The sequence below is a fragment of the Bison bison genome, unplaced genomic scaffold (assembly GCF_000754665.1).
Source record: "Bison bison bison isolate TAMUID 2011002044 unplaced genomic scaffold, Bison_UMD1.0 scf7180017864522, whole genome shotgun sequence".
NCBI classification, from domain to species: domain Eukaryota; kingdom Metazoa; phylum Chordata; class Mammalia; order Artiodactyla; family Bovidae; genus Bison; species Bison bison.
Genome location: NW_011495073.1, coordinates 420,050 through 434,208, shown reverse-complemented (window position 1 = coordinate 434,208; position 14,159 = coordinate 420,050). Strand labels below are relative to the sequence as shown.

Here is a 14,159-nt window from a genome sequence, read left to right as displayed (position 1 = left end):
TGGCCAAAGTATTGGAGTTTCAGCTTTAGCATCATTCCTTCCAAAGAAATCCCAGGGCTGATCTCCTTCAGAATGGATTGGTTGGATCTCCTTGCAATCCAAGGGACTCTCAAGAGTCTTCTCCAACACCACAGTTCAAAAGCATCAATTCTTTGGCACTCAGCCTTCTTCACAGTCCAACTCTCACATCCATACATGACCACAGGAAAAACCATAGCCTTGACTAGATGGACCTTTGTTGGCAAAGTAATGTCTCTGCTTTTGAATATGCTATCTAGGTTGGTCATAACTTTCCTTCCAAGGAGTAAGCGTCTTTTAATTTCATGGCTGCAATCACCATCTGCAGTGATTTTGGAGTCCCAGAAAATATAGTCTAACACTGTTTACCCATCTATTTCCCATGAAGTGACAGAACAACATCAGGATGTGTTAAAAATGGAGATAAACATAGCAGACTGGCCTTTATCACATGAGTTTCTCAAGTCACAGATTGTGACATAAGCAATAGTTTGAACAGGATATAAGATGGCGCTCAGTTATAAGTAAATACTTAAGACTGTTATAATTTATGAATGGAGAGACCTAAGGGGCCTAAGTTCAAGTAATGTTTCTACAGAGCAAAGTGGCAAATGCCAAAACCAGTTAGTCACCTGTGTACACTGTAACACCGAGAATCACTATGAAAACTAGATCAGGGGAGAAAATCAAAATATGACAGCTAAACCAGACAGAATCCCAAAAACTGTTCCATACTTCACAGGAACGAATGAAAAAGAAAACAGAAGAAAGAAAACAAATAATAAAGTGTCAGAATCAAAATGTAAATCCATTCAATATAAATGGTCTCAATATGCCAATTCAGTGGCAGAGATTGGTAAGAATAGATTAAAAAATAAGATCCAACTATACCCTGTCTACACAAAATTCACTTCAGATATAATGACATAGGCTAGAAATAAAAGAACAAAAAAGATATATTGTGCAAATATTAATTTTAAAAAGCAGGAAAATTTGTATTAATATCAATTAAAGTAGACTTAACAGCAGCTAAAATTATAGTAACAATGAGGAATGCTACACAGTGACTAATGAATTAGTCCACCCAGAACACATAACTATGTACCAACCATCAGAGCCTCAAAATACATGAAGCGGAAATTGGCACAGCGGAAAGGAGAAACAGACAAATCCACAATGATATTTGGGAACTTCAGTACACCCCACTCAGCATATGACAGAACTACCAGACAGAAAATCAGCAAGTGTACCGATGAACTCAGCCACAAAAACAGGCAGTAAAACCTAATCGATATATACAGAACACTCCCCCCAACAACAGCAGAATACTCATTTTTTCCATCCCCCATGAAAACTTCACCAAGATAAACCACACCTGAACCATAAAACAAACCTCAGCCAACATAAAATCATTAATATGCAGAGTGTGTGCTCTATGATGACCCAAACAAAAAGTCAATGACAGAAAGGTAACAGGAAAATTCCAGAAGACTAGAATTTAAACAACACACTTCTAAATAATCCCCGAGTACAAGAGCAGGTGTCAAAGGAAATTTTTGAAAGTCAGAAGCCAATCTTATTTGTATCACTTCAAAAGTAATCTGTTACAGCTTTGTAAAAGAGACTGTTCTTTAACTTTGAACTTTAGAAAAATCATCAGATTTTTTTTTATCAATAATTTCTATCTCATCATTTCCAGTTTGAGAATATTGCCTGATTTATGGCAAACGCTTTGTTTGTCCAAAGTCATGCTGTTTTGTTCTGATGCACTTTTTCTTCTCTCATCATTCTTTGTTACTTTAATTATTATTTGTCTGTGTTCTTTCTCTACCTAATCCGAGTAGCTCTCCTCCTCCTCCTCCTCCTCCTCCTCCTCAGTTTAATGACATCATGCTTTCCCTCTGTGCTCTGAGGAGACTGCAGGCGGGACAGGAAGACTTGCAATCAGTACGGTGACTCTGCATCCAGTGAGAACGTGTGCCACCATCCGCATCGCAGCAGTTGTCTTCTGCCCCAGCCCTGCAACGTGGGCTGGCTTTCCTGCACCTCTTCTCCTCTGTTTCATGAGTTCACACACCTGCCTGGATCTGTGCGGACGTGAGCTCATCCTAGGATGCTCCCTTGGTAGCCCCTTCTCAGTGTGTGCGGTGTCTTCCTTCCATGAGACGTGGGGCAGGTCCCTGACCCCGTGCTGGGTTTGACAGCTGGTTTTGTCTTTTGTTCTGACTCCTCCTCAATGAGGCCAGGGGCTGGTCCTGACACCTCAGTGCCTACGGCCCTCTCAGCACAGGGAGCTCGTCACCTCCACTTGGGTGAGACCGGATTTTCTCTCTCAAATATCTCTGAACAAATTGAAGGCCAGTGCTGACGGCCAGTTCCTGACACCCCACATCTCTTTGTGCAGAAACTCTGCTGGACCGATCTGAGCTGACCTCCTGTTCTCAGGCCTGGGCTCTCTCACCAGGACTCAGGGGTTTATTCCTAGGGGATGTGCATCTTATTCCATCAAAAGGAATGTAGTGAGGAAACTCTGCTAAACATATTTTCCTTCTGATCACTCTGAGGAAGTGGCCTTGTATTTACTGTTCCATTCTAGGCTTTGAACAGTGAAATTTTTAAGGATAAAAATTCTGGGGAGAGCTATCTAATTGCTGTTTTTACTGTGAAACACTAATTTTTTTTCCAAGCAGTCTTTTTTTTAAGAGTTATACATACACGGGAGAAAATTCATAACTTACTGTATGAGACAGAAAATTTTAAACATTCTGTGATTCATCTACTCAGAGAAAAAGCCACCATTAATATTTCTGAATCTGTGCGTGTGTGTGTTATATACATAGATACCTATTGTCTCTCTACACTATTCCACGATATCAAATTCCTGCTTGGAGGTATGTATGTTGCTATAATTTTTAAAAACTATTTTAAACCATTATGCAAGCATAGCTTTAAAGATAATTCTGAAATTATATGCTCATTACTTCCTCCTGAAAAATACCAGCAACTGGAATTGTTTGGCTGCGTGGTTTCCCCCAAACCGTCTTATGTAGGAATTACTTTGACCTTAAAACAATCCTGTGAGTAGAGAGGCTTACTCTTACCATAACTAAAATTGTATTGTGTTAAAAAAAAAAAAAAGTAGCCCATAACCTGCTTCCCTCCTGCTCACAGGCTCATCTCACCCCCACCTGCGGGCACATCATTGCTCCCATGTGTGCCCTGCCCCAGTCACCTTCCCCTCTCTGGGGTTGAGAGCACCTTTGCAAACTGTCCCCTCCAAGGGGATTCAGAAAGTGGGGTATGGAGCAGAGGAGGGGGGGTGCGGGAGGAACGGACAAGCTCCTTCTGGCTCCTGATGCAGGACCATACTTCCTGCCCCCAACTCAGGTGTCCGTCGTGCCGGGCAGCGGTGTCCGAGTTCAGAGAGGAGGCAAGGGGGGCGCCCTTGACTGTGGCTCCCACTCACCCTCTGTCTGTCTCCCTGCCGCAGTAACCGAAGTACGACTCAGCCAGGTGCCCTCAGTTCAGCCCATGTGGCCGTTTGCGTGCCTTCTTTAAAAAACATCTGTTCAGTCCTCTGCCCATTTATTTCGCTATTGAGTCAAAGGTATTATATGTATTGGATATTAAGTCCATGGGCTATATGGTCTGCAAATATTTTCTCCCATTCCATAAGGTGCCTTTTCATTTTATTGTTTCCTTGAAGTAATCAGGTCAGACTCAGAAGAACAAATACTACATGATCCCACTTACATGAAAATTCTAAACTAGTTCAACTCCTAGAAGCAGAGAATAGAATAGTAGTTATCAAGTGCTGGAGGAAGGGAGATGAGGGGTGTTGTCAAAGGTATAAAGTTTTAATTATACAAGCGGTAAGTCTTAGTCTGTGCAGAGCCTAGGGTTTAAGGCACTGCATTGTGCATTTACAAATCCACTAAAAGGATTGATTTTATGTTTTTTAATCACAAAATAAATTGATAGATAATAGAGGGATAGATAGATAGATAATAGATTGCTGTAGTTGTTCAGTTGCTAAGTCATGTCCGACTCTTTGTGACCCCCCCCCCCCAGGACCACAGCAAGCCAGGCTTCCCTGCCCTTCACTATCATCTGGAGTTTGCTCAAATTCATGTCCACTGAGTCAATGATTCCATCCAGCCATCTCATCCTTTGTCATCCCCTTCTCCTCCTGCCCTCAATCTTTCCCAGAATCAGGGTCTTTTCTAATAAGTCAGCTCTTCACATCAGGTGGACAAAGTATTGGCGCTTCAGCATAAGTCTTTCCAATGAATATTCACAGAATTCTCCAGGCCAGGGGACCTTCCTAACCCAGGGATTGAACCCAGGTCTCCAGCACTGCAGGCAGATTCCTTAGCATCTGAGCCACCATAGAGTGACAGTAGAGAGATAGAGGGAAATAGACAGATGGACAGACAGATGTGTGGGACAGAAGGGAGACAAAGGTAACATTAGGGGCCTGACCATGATGATGGTTTTAGGGTGTATACTTACCCCAAACTCATCAAGGTGTCTATATTGTGTTTACAATTTTTCGTATGTCAAACGTATCTCAATACAGTTTTTTGGTTTTTTTAATGTAGAAAGTTGGGCAGAAATTTTTAAGGTGAAGAAGACTGAAAAGAGGTGCTCTGGACAGAAGCTGAGCAGAAACCAGGCCCGAAGGGGCAGCAGGTCAGTGGGGTGACGTGCTGGCCACAGAGAGGGTAGGAGGGGAGCATGGCAGGAACGGGGCACAGTGACAGGTCAGCAGCAGATTAGAAGGCGGCCTTTGACGTGGGAGCCAACACAGGCACTGATGCCTGAACACAGGGCCAGGACAACCTCACCGCTTTAGAAATGCTTCCCCCAGCAAAGCGTCAGCATCTTCACCATGTCTTTACTCTTGAATCACTGTCAGTGGAATCTCAACAAAAATACTTTCCAAGGGGAGCACCCAGACTGGGGCCAGGGGGATGCAGACATGTGCGCAACGTGAAGGGGGAGTGAGGTGCCGGCGGTGGGCAAGCAGGACTGAACTTGGGTTTGGGTTTGAAGGTTTTATTATTATTTCATCCAGGAGGGTATGACAAACAGTCAGGCTTCTCAAGAACCAAGAAGAAAGGGGGAGGGACGTGGCAGAGAGGAATTCGGAAGAAAGAGAGTCAGGAGGAGCTGTCTGGCCAGAAGTGGGGGGCCTCAGGTTGTAGGAGGAATCTGTTTTATTTGATTATAGGAGATGCAGGAAGGCAGGTGGGTGTGTGATCTGAAGGACGGATCCTGTGGGTGACGTGGGCACTTAGAGGACATGAGGCTGTGGGGCTGGGGGCAAGTGGGAGTCCAGGGACTCGCCCACGAGGCTGACACAGGGGCAGGTGGTGCAGATACTGAGAATATTCAGGATCCCAAGGGCAGAGAGATGGACCGATGGTGGGAGGCGCAGGAAGAAGCTGTCCAGGCTGGGGGGACTTGGCCTCAACTGACTTCTAACTTCCCTCGGAACCCAGAAAAACATCATCACATGACCTTGCTGTTGTTGCTCTTCAGTTGCCAAGTTGTGTCCGACTCTGTGACCCCATGGACTGCAGCACGCCAGGCCTCCCTGTCCCTCACTGTCTCCCGGGGTCTGACCTTACCGTGTGACTATCCTGCTGACATGAGAACAAAGCCTCTGAGTTGCCGCATTCTGTAACCCCCACTCCTCAGATGAACTGAGGCCACATCCACGCCTGCCCCCTCCCCAGCTGCATGGCTCTGCCCAGAACCCACAGATGTCCAGGCCACTGTGGGCAGTCACCAAGCAGGACACGTGGACTCACGTGGAAGAGCCTCCCTGCAGAGTCCGTGCATGAACACGTCTACTCGTCTAGACCGCCACCAGCCTGCCAGTCATCTAACGATGACTCCAGGTGCTGGGCGAGGCTAGTCACCTGCTTTACATTGAGTTTCACGCTTAAAATCAGGGGGGCCCTGACAAGCTGCAAATTTGCTGGGGCACAGCAGGGTGGGCAGGCTAGGTCAGGGCTCAGAAAGCTCCTCCATTGAAGGCGGGGACACCCAGGTGTGCCAGGACCCAGGGCCTTGGAGACAAGAAGCAGGCATGTTGTATGCAGAGCGGTTCATCAGCATTTGTTGCCAAGATGCCCATTGATCAGGTTCCCAGTTCTGCTGGGCTCAGGACTCAGGCTCCGCTTGCATGGCCCTACCTGAGTCCCATGGCCCATGAGCTCTTGAGTCATCATAATGGCTAAGCTAACAGCTCGCTGTCTGTCCATCGCAGACAGACAGACAGACAGGGGTGTGAGGAGGGGCTTCTGTGCAGAGCCCTGCTCATCAGAGTCCTTAATCAACACTTGGCTATGACAGGTCCCCACACATTCTCCCAAGGGACTGTGCTCCCGATTCACTGCATAGACCTTCCTTCCCACGAGGACCACGTACTCATGCCACGAGGAACTGGGATGTGACACAGATAACATACTGCTCAAGAAGTTGCCAGTAGCCGATAATAAATGTCTTCTTCAAGTCAACACAACCTTACAACAAAGGAACAAAAAGTCTACTACCAGTGGACACTTCTCAGCTGACCCTCTCACCAGGAAGGCCTGGGACCCCAGAAAACAGGATGGAGAAGACACGATCGGCAGGCGCCTGTGGGCTAGTCACACTGTCCCTAGGCCCAATCGCTGCTTATGTTACATGCAGCTGTACACACACACACACACACATGCATGCACACACATGCACACGCACATGCACACACATGACACGCACATTCCCTGATCATCCTTCCTCACAGCCAACCTCCCACAGAGCAGAGTTTATCCATCTGGCCTCCTAAATTCCTGAAAAGGCCTCCCTCACCACCCTCCTTCCCTCTGATTCTATCTCCACAAGTCCCCACGTCTAGTCCACAGAAGCCACCAGCCAATGCACCGCACACCCATTTTCCTGGAGATGCTGGAATACTGGGTGATTTTTTTTTCCTGCTCTTCCTGACACTCTACCTTTCTCTGGACTCTATGCCGAGATCTCTCACCTCAGGGGCCACAGCCCCTCTGCCTCCTTCCCACTCCCACCCTCTCTCACCCCAACTTTCCTGTCTCCACGTCAGTTTGAGCTAAATGGTTTTTATTCACGACCCCTCTCCTGCCCTTATCTCTCCAGCTGTCTGAATCCTGCTGCACATGTATTTTCACCGGACATGTGACATGAACCCACCACCTCTGAACTTGTATAAATCCCTTACTCTGTCTCTTGCTCCTGAATCATTCCCAGGTCATCAGTACTGACCACTACATCACTCATTACTAAAAGCTCAGCTTTATATTTTAATCCTTTAAGCTCTTTCTCTAAATGTCCTGGTGTCAAATTCTTAATTTTTCTTCCTGTTCCCTTCTCCAAAGGCTCAACCTTTCCTCCCACCTCTTTGAAGCTGATAATTTTCACCTGTTTGCCTTGAGGCGTCCTGGCCTTACCTGGGTCACTCCTAAGTTGGGAGCAGCATCCTTCCAGCAGGGCATGTGGCAGCAGCCAGGGCCCCTCCCTTTACCATGTGGCTTCAGATTATTCTTCCTGACACACTCCTGGGATCCTGTCATCCTCATTCCCAGATACAGACCAAGCCTTTCAGCTGCCCACCGCATAAAGGCCATCATCCTCCCCTGTCAGTGAAGGTCAAGCAGAAGCTGGCCTCAGAGGCCCTCTCAGACAGATCAACAGTGCTCCTCCTGCACACTCGCCCTCGGGATGAGGTCAGCTGGAACTTCCTCCAGTAACTTGAGCAGATGCTCTGACTTCTCCCACATCAGCACCACTAGTACCCACAGTAGCACCCTGACATCAGTCACACTTTTGCTCATGTTCCTGATCCAGTGTTAGTGACCTCCTCCATGAAGCATGTTCCATGCAGCATGTTCCATGAAGCACACTCCCCTCTATGAAGCATGTTCCATGAAGCATTCTCTCCTCCATGAAGCATGATCCCCTCCATGAATCATGTTCCATGAAACACGTTCCCCTCCATGAAGCATGTTCCCCTTCATGAAGCATGTTCCATGAAGCATGCTCCCCCCGTGAAGCATGTTCCCCTCCATGAAGCATGTTCCATGAAGCACGTTCCCTTTCATGAATCATGTTCCATGAAACATGTTGCCCTCCATGAAGCATGTTCCCCTTCATGAAGCATGTTCCATGAATCATGCTCCCCCCATGAAGCATGTTCCCCTCCATGAAGCATGTTCCATGAAGCACATTCCCCTTCATGAATCATGTTCCATGAAACATGTTCCCCTCCATGAAGCACGTTCCCATCCATGAAGCATGTTCCATGAAACATGTTCCCCTCCATGAAGCATGTTCCCCTCCATGAAGCATGTTCCATGAAGCATGTTCCCCTTCATGAAGTATGTTCCATGAAACATGTTACCCTCCATGAAGCATGTTCCCCTTCATGAAGCATGTTCCATGAAACATGTTCCCCTCCATGAAGCATGTTCCCCTTCGTGAAGCATGTTCCATGAAGCATGTTCCCCTCCATGAAGCATGTTCCATGAAGCATGTTCCCCTCCATGAAGCATGTTCCCCTCCATGAAGCACGTTCCCCTTCATGAAGCATGTTCCATGAAGCACGTTCCCCTTCATGAATCATTTTCCATGAAACATGTTCCCCTCCATGAAGCATGTTCCCCTTCATGAAGTATGTTCCATGAAACATGTTCCCCTCCATGAAGCATGTTCCCCTTCATGAAGTATGTTCCATGAAACATGTTCCCCTCCATGAAGCATGTTCCCCTTCATGAAGTATGTTCCATGAAACATGTTCCCCTCCATGAAGCATGTTCCCCTTCATGAAGTATGTTCCATGAAACATGTTCCCCTCCATGAAGCATGTTCCCCTTCATGAAGTATGTTCCATGAAACATGTTCCCCTCCATGAAGCATGTTCCCCTTCATGAAGCATGTTCCCCTTCATGAAGCATGTTCCATGAAGCATGTTCCCCTCCATGAAGCATGTTCCCCTCCATGAAGCATGTTCCCCTCCATGAAGCATGTTCCATGAAGCATGTTCCCCTTCGTGAAGCATGTTCCATGAAACATGTTCCCCTCCATGAAGCATGTTCCATTTGTGCCTATTAGAAGCACCCTCTCAGTTTGTTGCAACAGAAAGGCAAAGGCTGTGTTATCAGCCATACCTAGAACCGAACTGTGGCCCTTTCACTCAACAAGCAGGTAATGGGTGATTCCTCTGAATCTCAGGTTTTTAAACAGTGAAAGAGGCAAATGCCACCCACCTTACCAAATTAACACAAACACTAAATGGGACCATGGATATAAAAATATCTAATGCCCCTAGTACATTTCAGACACAATAAACACCACTCTGCTATTCCTCTTCCATAGCACTCTTTATTCTTTATTACTTCACTTGGGCATACACATTTTTATATTATATGCACTGCCATCCCAAAACAATTGCAGTGCCACAGAATAATTAAACCTGTTTTATTTTGAAAATTGGTGGAGAGGGGAAAACAAATACGGCAGAATGAATTTGGAATAAAGTCATGGCATACTGGGGAAATGGTTTAACATTTATTTCTATGTGAATTAATGCTTCAAAAAAAATCCTGTAAATAAATTATGACAGCTATGACCTGCTGGTATTTATACATCTGCTTGCACTCTTTCTTTTTTTTTTTCCCCCAAAGAACTGAATGAATTTGATAAACTACTCAAGTGAAGCATATAACATCCCCTTAAACCAATAAATCCACTCTGGGTTCCAGAAATGGACCCGTGTCGTTTACCAAAAGAAGAAAGCACAGGGAGTGAATTCACAGTCAACAAAGGTGACTGATGAGTGGAGGGCTCAGCATAAAGTAAATTATGGTAAGCGATGAGCACCTTCCCATCAGTAATGGTGACCTGGACCACACGATAGTGTCTTTAGAAAGAGCATTTACTCTTGCTTCTGGAGGATGCTAAGTCACTGGGACTGAGCTTTCTAGTCAGCTTCGACTCCTGTCATCTCACAGCTGAGGTCACAACTTCACAGGTAAAGACACTGAAGGACACACACACACAAAAGCCACCACAGCCTCTCAATGTGTACGCGTTTCTACACGGATTGGCTGCCAAATAGAAACTTCGCATCACTCTTCACATTTCTGCTCACAACTTTTTATGATTCTTTCCCATTAACAACACTGTCTTTGGAAAGTAGTGAATTAGAAAATGCACACAGAATAACATTACCATACTGTCTCCAGTCTGCGGTCGGGGGTAAGCGCCTCCACAAAATAAGATTGTTGAGATGATTTAGGTAGGAAGGCAGGGAGTGGAAGCCTTTCTGGTTGTACCACACCTAAAAGAGAAAGATAACTTAATGGCCCTCCTGAAATTAGTTCTTAAGTCTATTCATAAGCTGTTCTCACATATAAGGAACACATGTAAATTTGCTTCTCCAGCACCTGAACACAGGCCTCCGTGTAATGGTCCCACATGGCTGACAGTGAGCAGTGAATTCCAGCCTGCTAATTTTATATTTATCTCCAGCATATAATTTATAGCTAAAAATAGATTAATTTTCCCCAGAACAAATGTGAGTGTTGCTCTATAATTATATTCTCACAGCAAAAAAAAAGGAATCTAAGCCCATTTATTTTTTTTCTTTCTCCATTGGTAAGCTAATGAAATCTGACCTGCAAATTAAAAGCACAGAAATGATAAGAAAAAAATGATGACTCTCAAATTAATAACTGAATGTGGAACATTATTCCTCAAAATAAATTGAAGTGAACATTTGCTGAGCATGGAGAATAAAGCAGCAGGCCCGTCAGACAGGAGGAAGGTGAAGGAGAAAATGGGAGACAGACAATGTTATTAAAATTGAAATAAGGAGTAGCATAAAAAATACTAATTGAACCATCAGTATATCTATATCTCACAATATTGATATTTTAATGAAAAAAATTTTAATGTACTCAGTGGAATGCTGGTGAGTGCCTTTAAGAGATAATGAATCAACCAGCAAATTTTGACCTTAATTCAAGTTCATTTCTCTAGATGACACTGTCTTTTGTGACAATCTTCTTTGTGGAATTATAGCTGCTCTCTCACTGGTTTCTACTCAGAGGAAGCTGTACAGGTTCTCACAGTTTCTGCAAAGTTCAGGCCAAATCTCAGGTCCCTGGGCTTCCAACCCGTTCCCCTACCCAACCCCATCACAGGGTGACCAGTTGTCTCTACCAGGGTCCTGAGTTCACAGGGGGAACTAAGTATCCAGTGACAGCTCATGAAAATGCCTTTCTCTGCAGGACAGTGGCCCAACTCTTGCTTAGGAAGCCCACCTCCCTGGGTGATTAAGGAGGCAGAACCCTGCCCTCTGTCACAGCAGCTGCCATTACACACTCCCATCTTCAAATAGTTTCTTAGGTTCAGGGAAACCCTTAGCAGTCACTCCTTCCAACTCCAAGAAGGAAGAAATTCTGCTCAAGACTGACTATCCACAGACCCAGGACAACCTGTTGATGCCCTCAGTTGTGCTCAAGTGGATCTGAGACTGGTAACACAAAAATCCACAGACTCACAAATGGGTGTAATTCAGACACAGGATTCTGAAAAGTGGGGGAAAGCATGGGTTCCCTTCACAGGGCAGCCCGCCCTGCCCTGGACTGAGATCACTTACCAGAGGGTATCTGCCCCCGTTCTACAGCCAACACAGTGACCCCAGGCCCTGCAGGATGCCCCCAGTCCACCTCTCACCACCCCCACCCTCAAACACACACACATACCTGCAGATGTGCTAACATACAGGGACTAGCTATGCGTCTGGATACAATGACGCAAAATGCAAGACTGCTAAAGTTAAAGGACATACAGTATAAAACGTCTGCTGTGGACGGGAACCACAGTCCACGGCCTGCTCCCCCCACCACCCTCTTGGCTCCATTAACTGCTTAACTGGAGGAAAAAAACATGAAAGCCAGGGGTGTTCTCTGCTCTAGACATGGGGCCTTCAAATTAGTTTGTTTGAAATTTTGTTTTAAAAGCAGGGTGACATTTTTCTTAGCTTAGAAATGACACTGTACACGGAAATTCCATAGTGGTCCAGTGGCCAAGACACTGCACATCCAGTATGGGGCCTTGGGTTCGATCCTTGGTTGGAGAACTAGAATCCCACCTGCCTCATGGTTTGGTAAAAAATTTTTTTTCATCTTTAAAAATTAAGTGATTGATTAAAATAAAACAGCAACAAGGATTTACTGTATAGGGATTGTATTAAAAAAAATACAGTGTACAAAAACACAGAAACCAAAGTGGGATAGCTATGGTGGAGGTGGGGTACCCCAGAGCCTGGGCATCTCGCCCACCCCTCCCCATCAGCTTCAGCTTCTGTGTTGGGTCGAGTTCATGCTCCGTTTCTCCTCTACCCATGGCTGTGGGTCTCCGACCTGGGCTCAGCCCCTGTGCCTCTGCTGTCACCGTGGTGCCCCAGGCAACCACCAGGACTGGGTCCCCACCATCATCCCAGTTGAGATCAGCAGCTGACAAACCTTTCCACTCAGGGACACAGTCTCTAGGCCAAAGGTCAAGAGGGATGCCTCATGATCAACACTAAGTCACAGGAGTGGCCGTGAAACTTGGTGATGCTTGCTGAGGGAGGGGTGGTGTCCAATGACCCTCTCAGGTGACAGAGGGGCTTCCAGGGACCTAAAGGGTATAACCCTAAGGACCCTGATATCCCAAAATGCTCGTTAACCATAGAGGGTGCAACCTGTCCTAATAGGAGCCATAATGCGGCCTAAGACCTCATTGAGACGAGGAGACGCCAGGGTTCATCAACGGGCCCAGGTCAGAGGGCAGGGGGTGCTGCCATGCTGGCCCCTGAGGGCTCCAGCCCTGCTCTCTGCAGGCAGGGGGCCAGTGAGGAGCTGCTCCATTAGCCTGAGTCTAGGCACTGAGAACACGGCCATGGGGACAGTGCCAGGTAGGATCCAGTCCAGGAGCCTCCCCAACCAGAGGGAGACTCGGCATTCTGTGCAGAGCGCAGCCCCTAAAAGCCCCACCCAGCTCCACGACGGCCAGCTGCTGATGGTCCTGACGACCCTGGCATCACTTTCAGGACAGATGACAACATACAGAGTTCCAAGGAACAATTTGAACGTCATTTCGGTTCTACTACAAACTGGCTTTTGCTTGGGAGAAATTTTATAAATTCTTTTAAGTAAGTGATAGATGCTTCATGATGATCTTAAATAAGTTGTGGGACTTCCTTCCCTGCTGGTCTCTAAGACAGGATCAATAAATCCAACAGCTGAAGGAGGAAGTTAACCTCCTTTTAGGAACACATCATGACACCTCAAAACAGACCTTTCATGTCAGGATCCCCAGGAACAGTTCCTCAGAGAGGCAACTAAGTTACTATAAGGAAAAAAAAAAAATCTCTGGATGGATATTCAAATGCATAAAAGTATACACGAGAACAAAACAGAATGAACGCCAAACAAGAGGGAGTGTGTTTAGCTTTTTTAACTGAAGTGTATACATTCTAGAGGGTCTCCCTGGTGGCTAAGAGGTAAAGAATCCACCTGCCAATGCAGGACATGCGGGTTTTATTGCTGGATCGGAAGATCCCATGGAGAAGGAAATGACAACCAACTCTACTATTCTTGCCCGGGAAATCCCATGGACTGTAGCCCTTCAGGCTCCCTCTGTCCATGGGGTCACAAAGAATTGGACAGAACTTTGCAATTGAACAACAACAAAATATGTTCTAGAGGGTGTTTAACTAAACCAGCTGAACACTCAAGATGTGAATGAAATCATTCGTAAAGGTTCTGTGAGAGATATTCTAAAATATGATGAATTTTAAGTATTAAGCCTATTCATATGCAAATTTCCCATTTTCTCCTCAAAAAGACTGCGAAAATCGTAAACTCTGTGGTCTTATGAATGTACCCCAAAGGCCAAAGTAAAAGGCTGGTGGTTAATTACCAAGAGGTTAATGTAATAATTTGACATGACATCAACCACCAACAATGCTATAGGAATTTGAGACACCAGATGCCCTTTAGAGTCCAATACGGACTCACGATCATTGAGCTCCCTGAAAAGAGGCTCTCTCCCCAAAGGGCTGGATA

General features: G+C 45.8%; 1 protein-coding gene across 1 annotated transcript in view; it reads right to left on the bottom strand.

The window, feature by feature from the left end:
* Nucleotides 1-14,159, bottom strand: part of ABCA13 (ATP-binding cassette, sub-family A (ABC1), member 13) — a 402,303-nt gene that overhangs the window by 135,069 nt on the left and 253,075 nt on the right. The window contains exon 48 of the mRNA XM_010831050.1: nt 10,273-10,381. Within this exon, the coding sequence (XP_010829352.1) occupies nt 10,273-10,381 (109 nt within the window). The remainder of the gene's footprint in view (nt 1-10,272; nt 10,382-14,159) is intronic.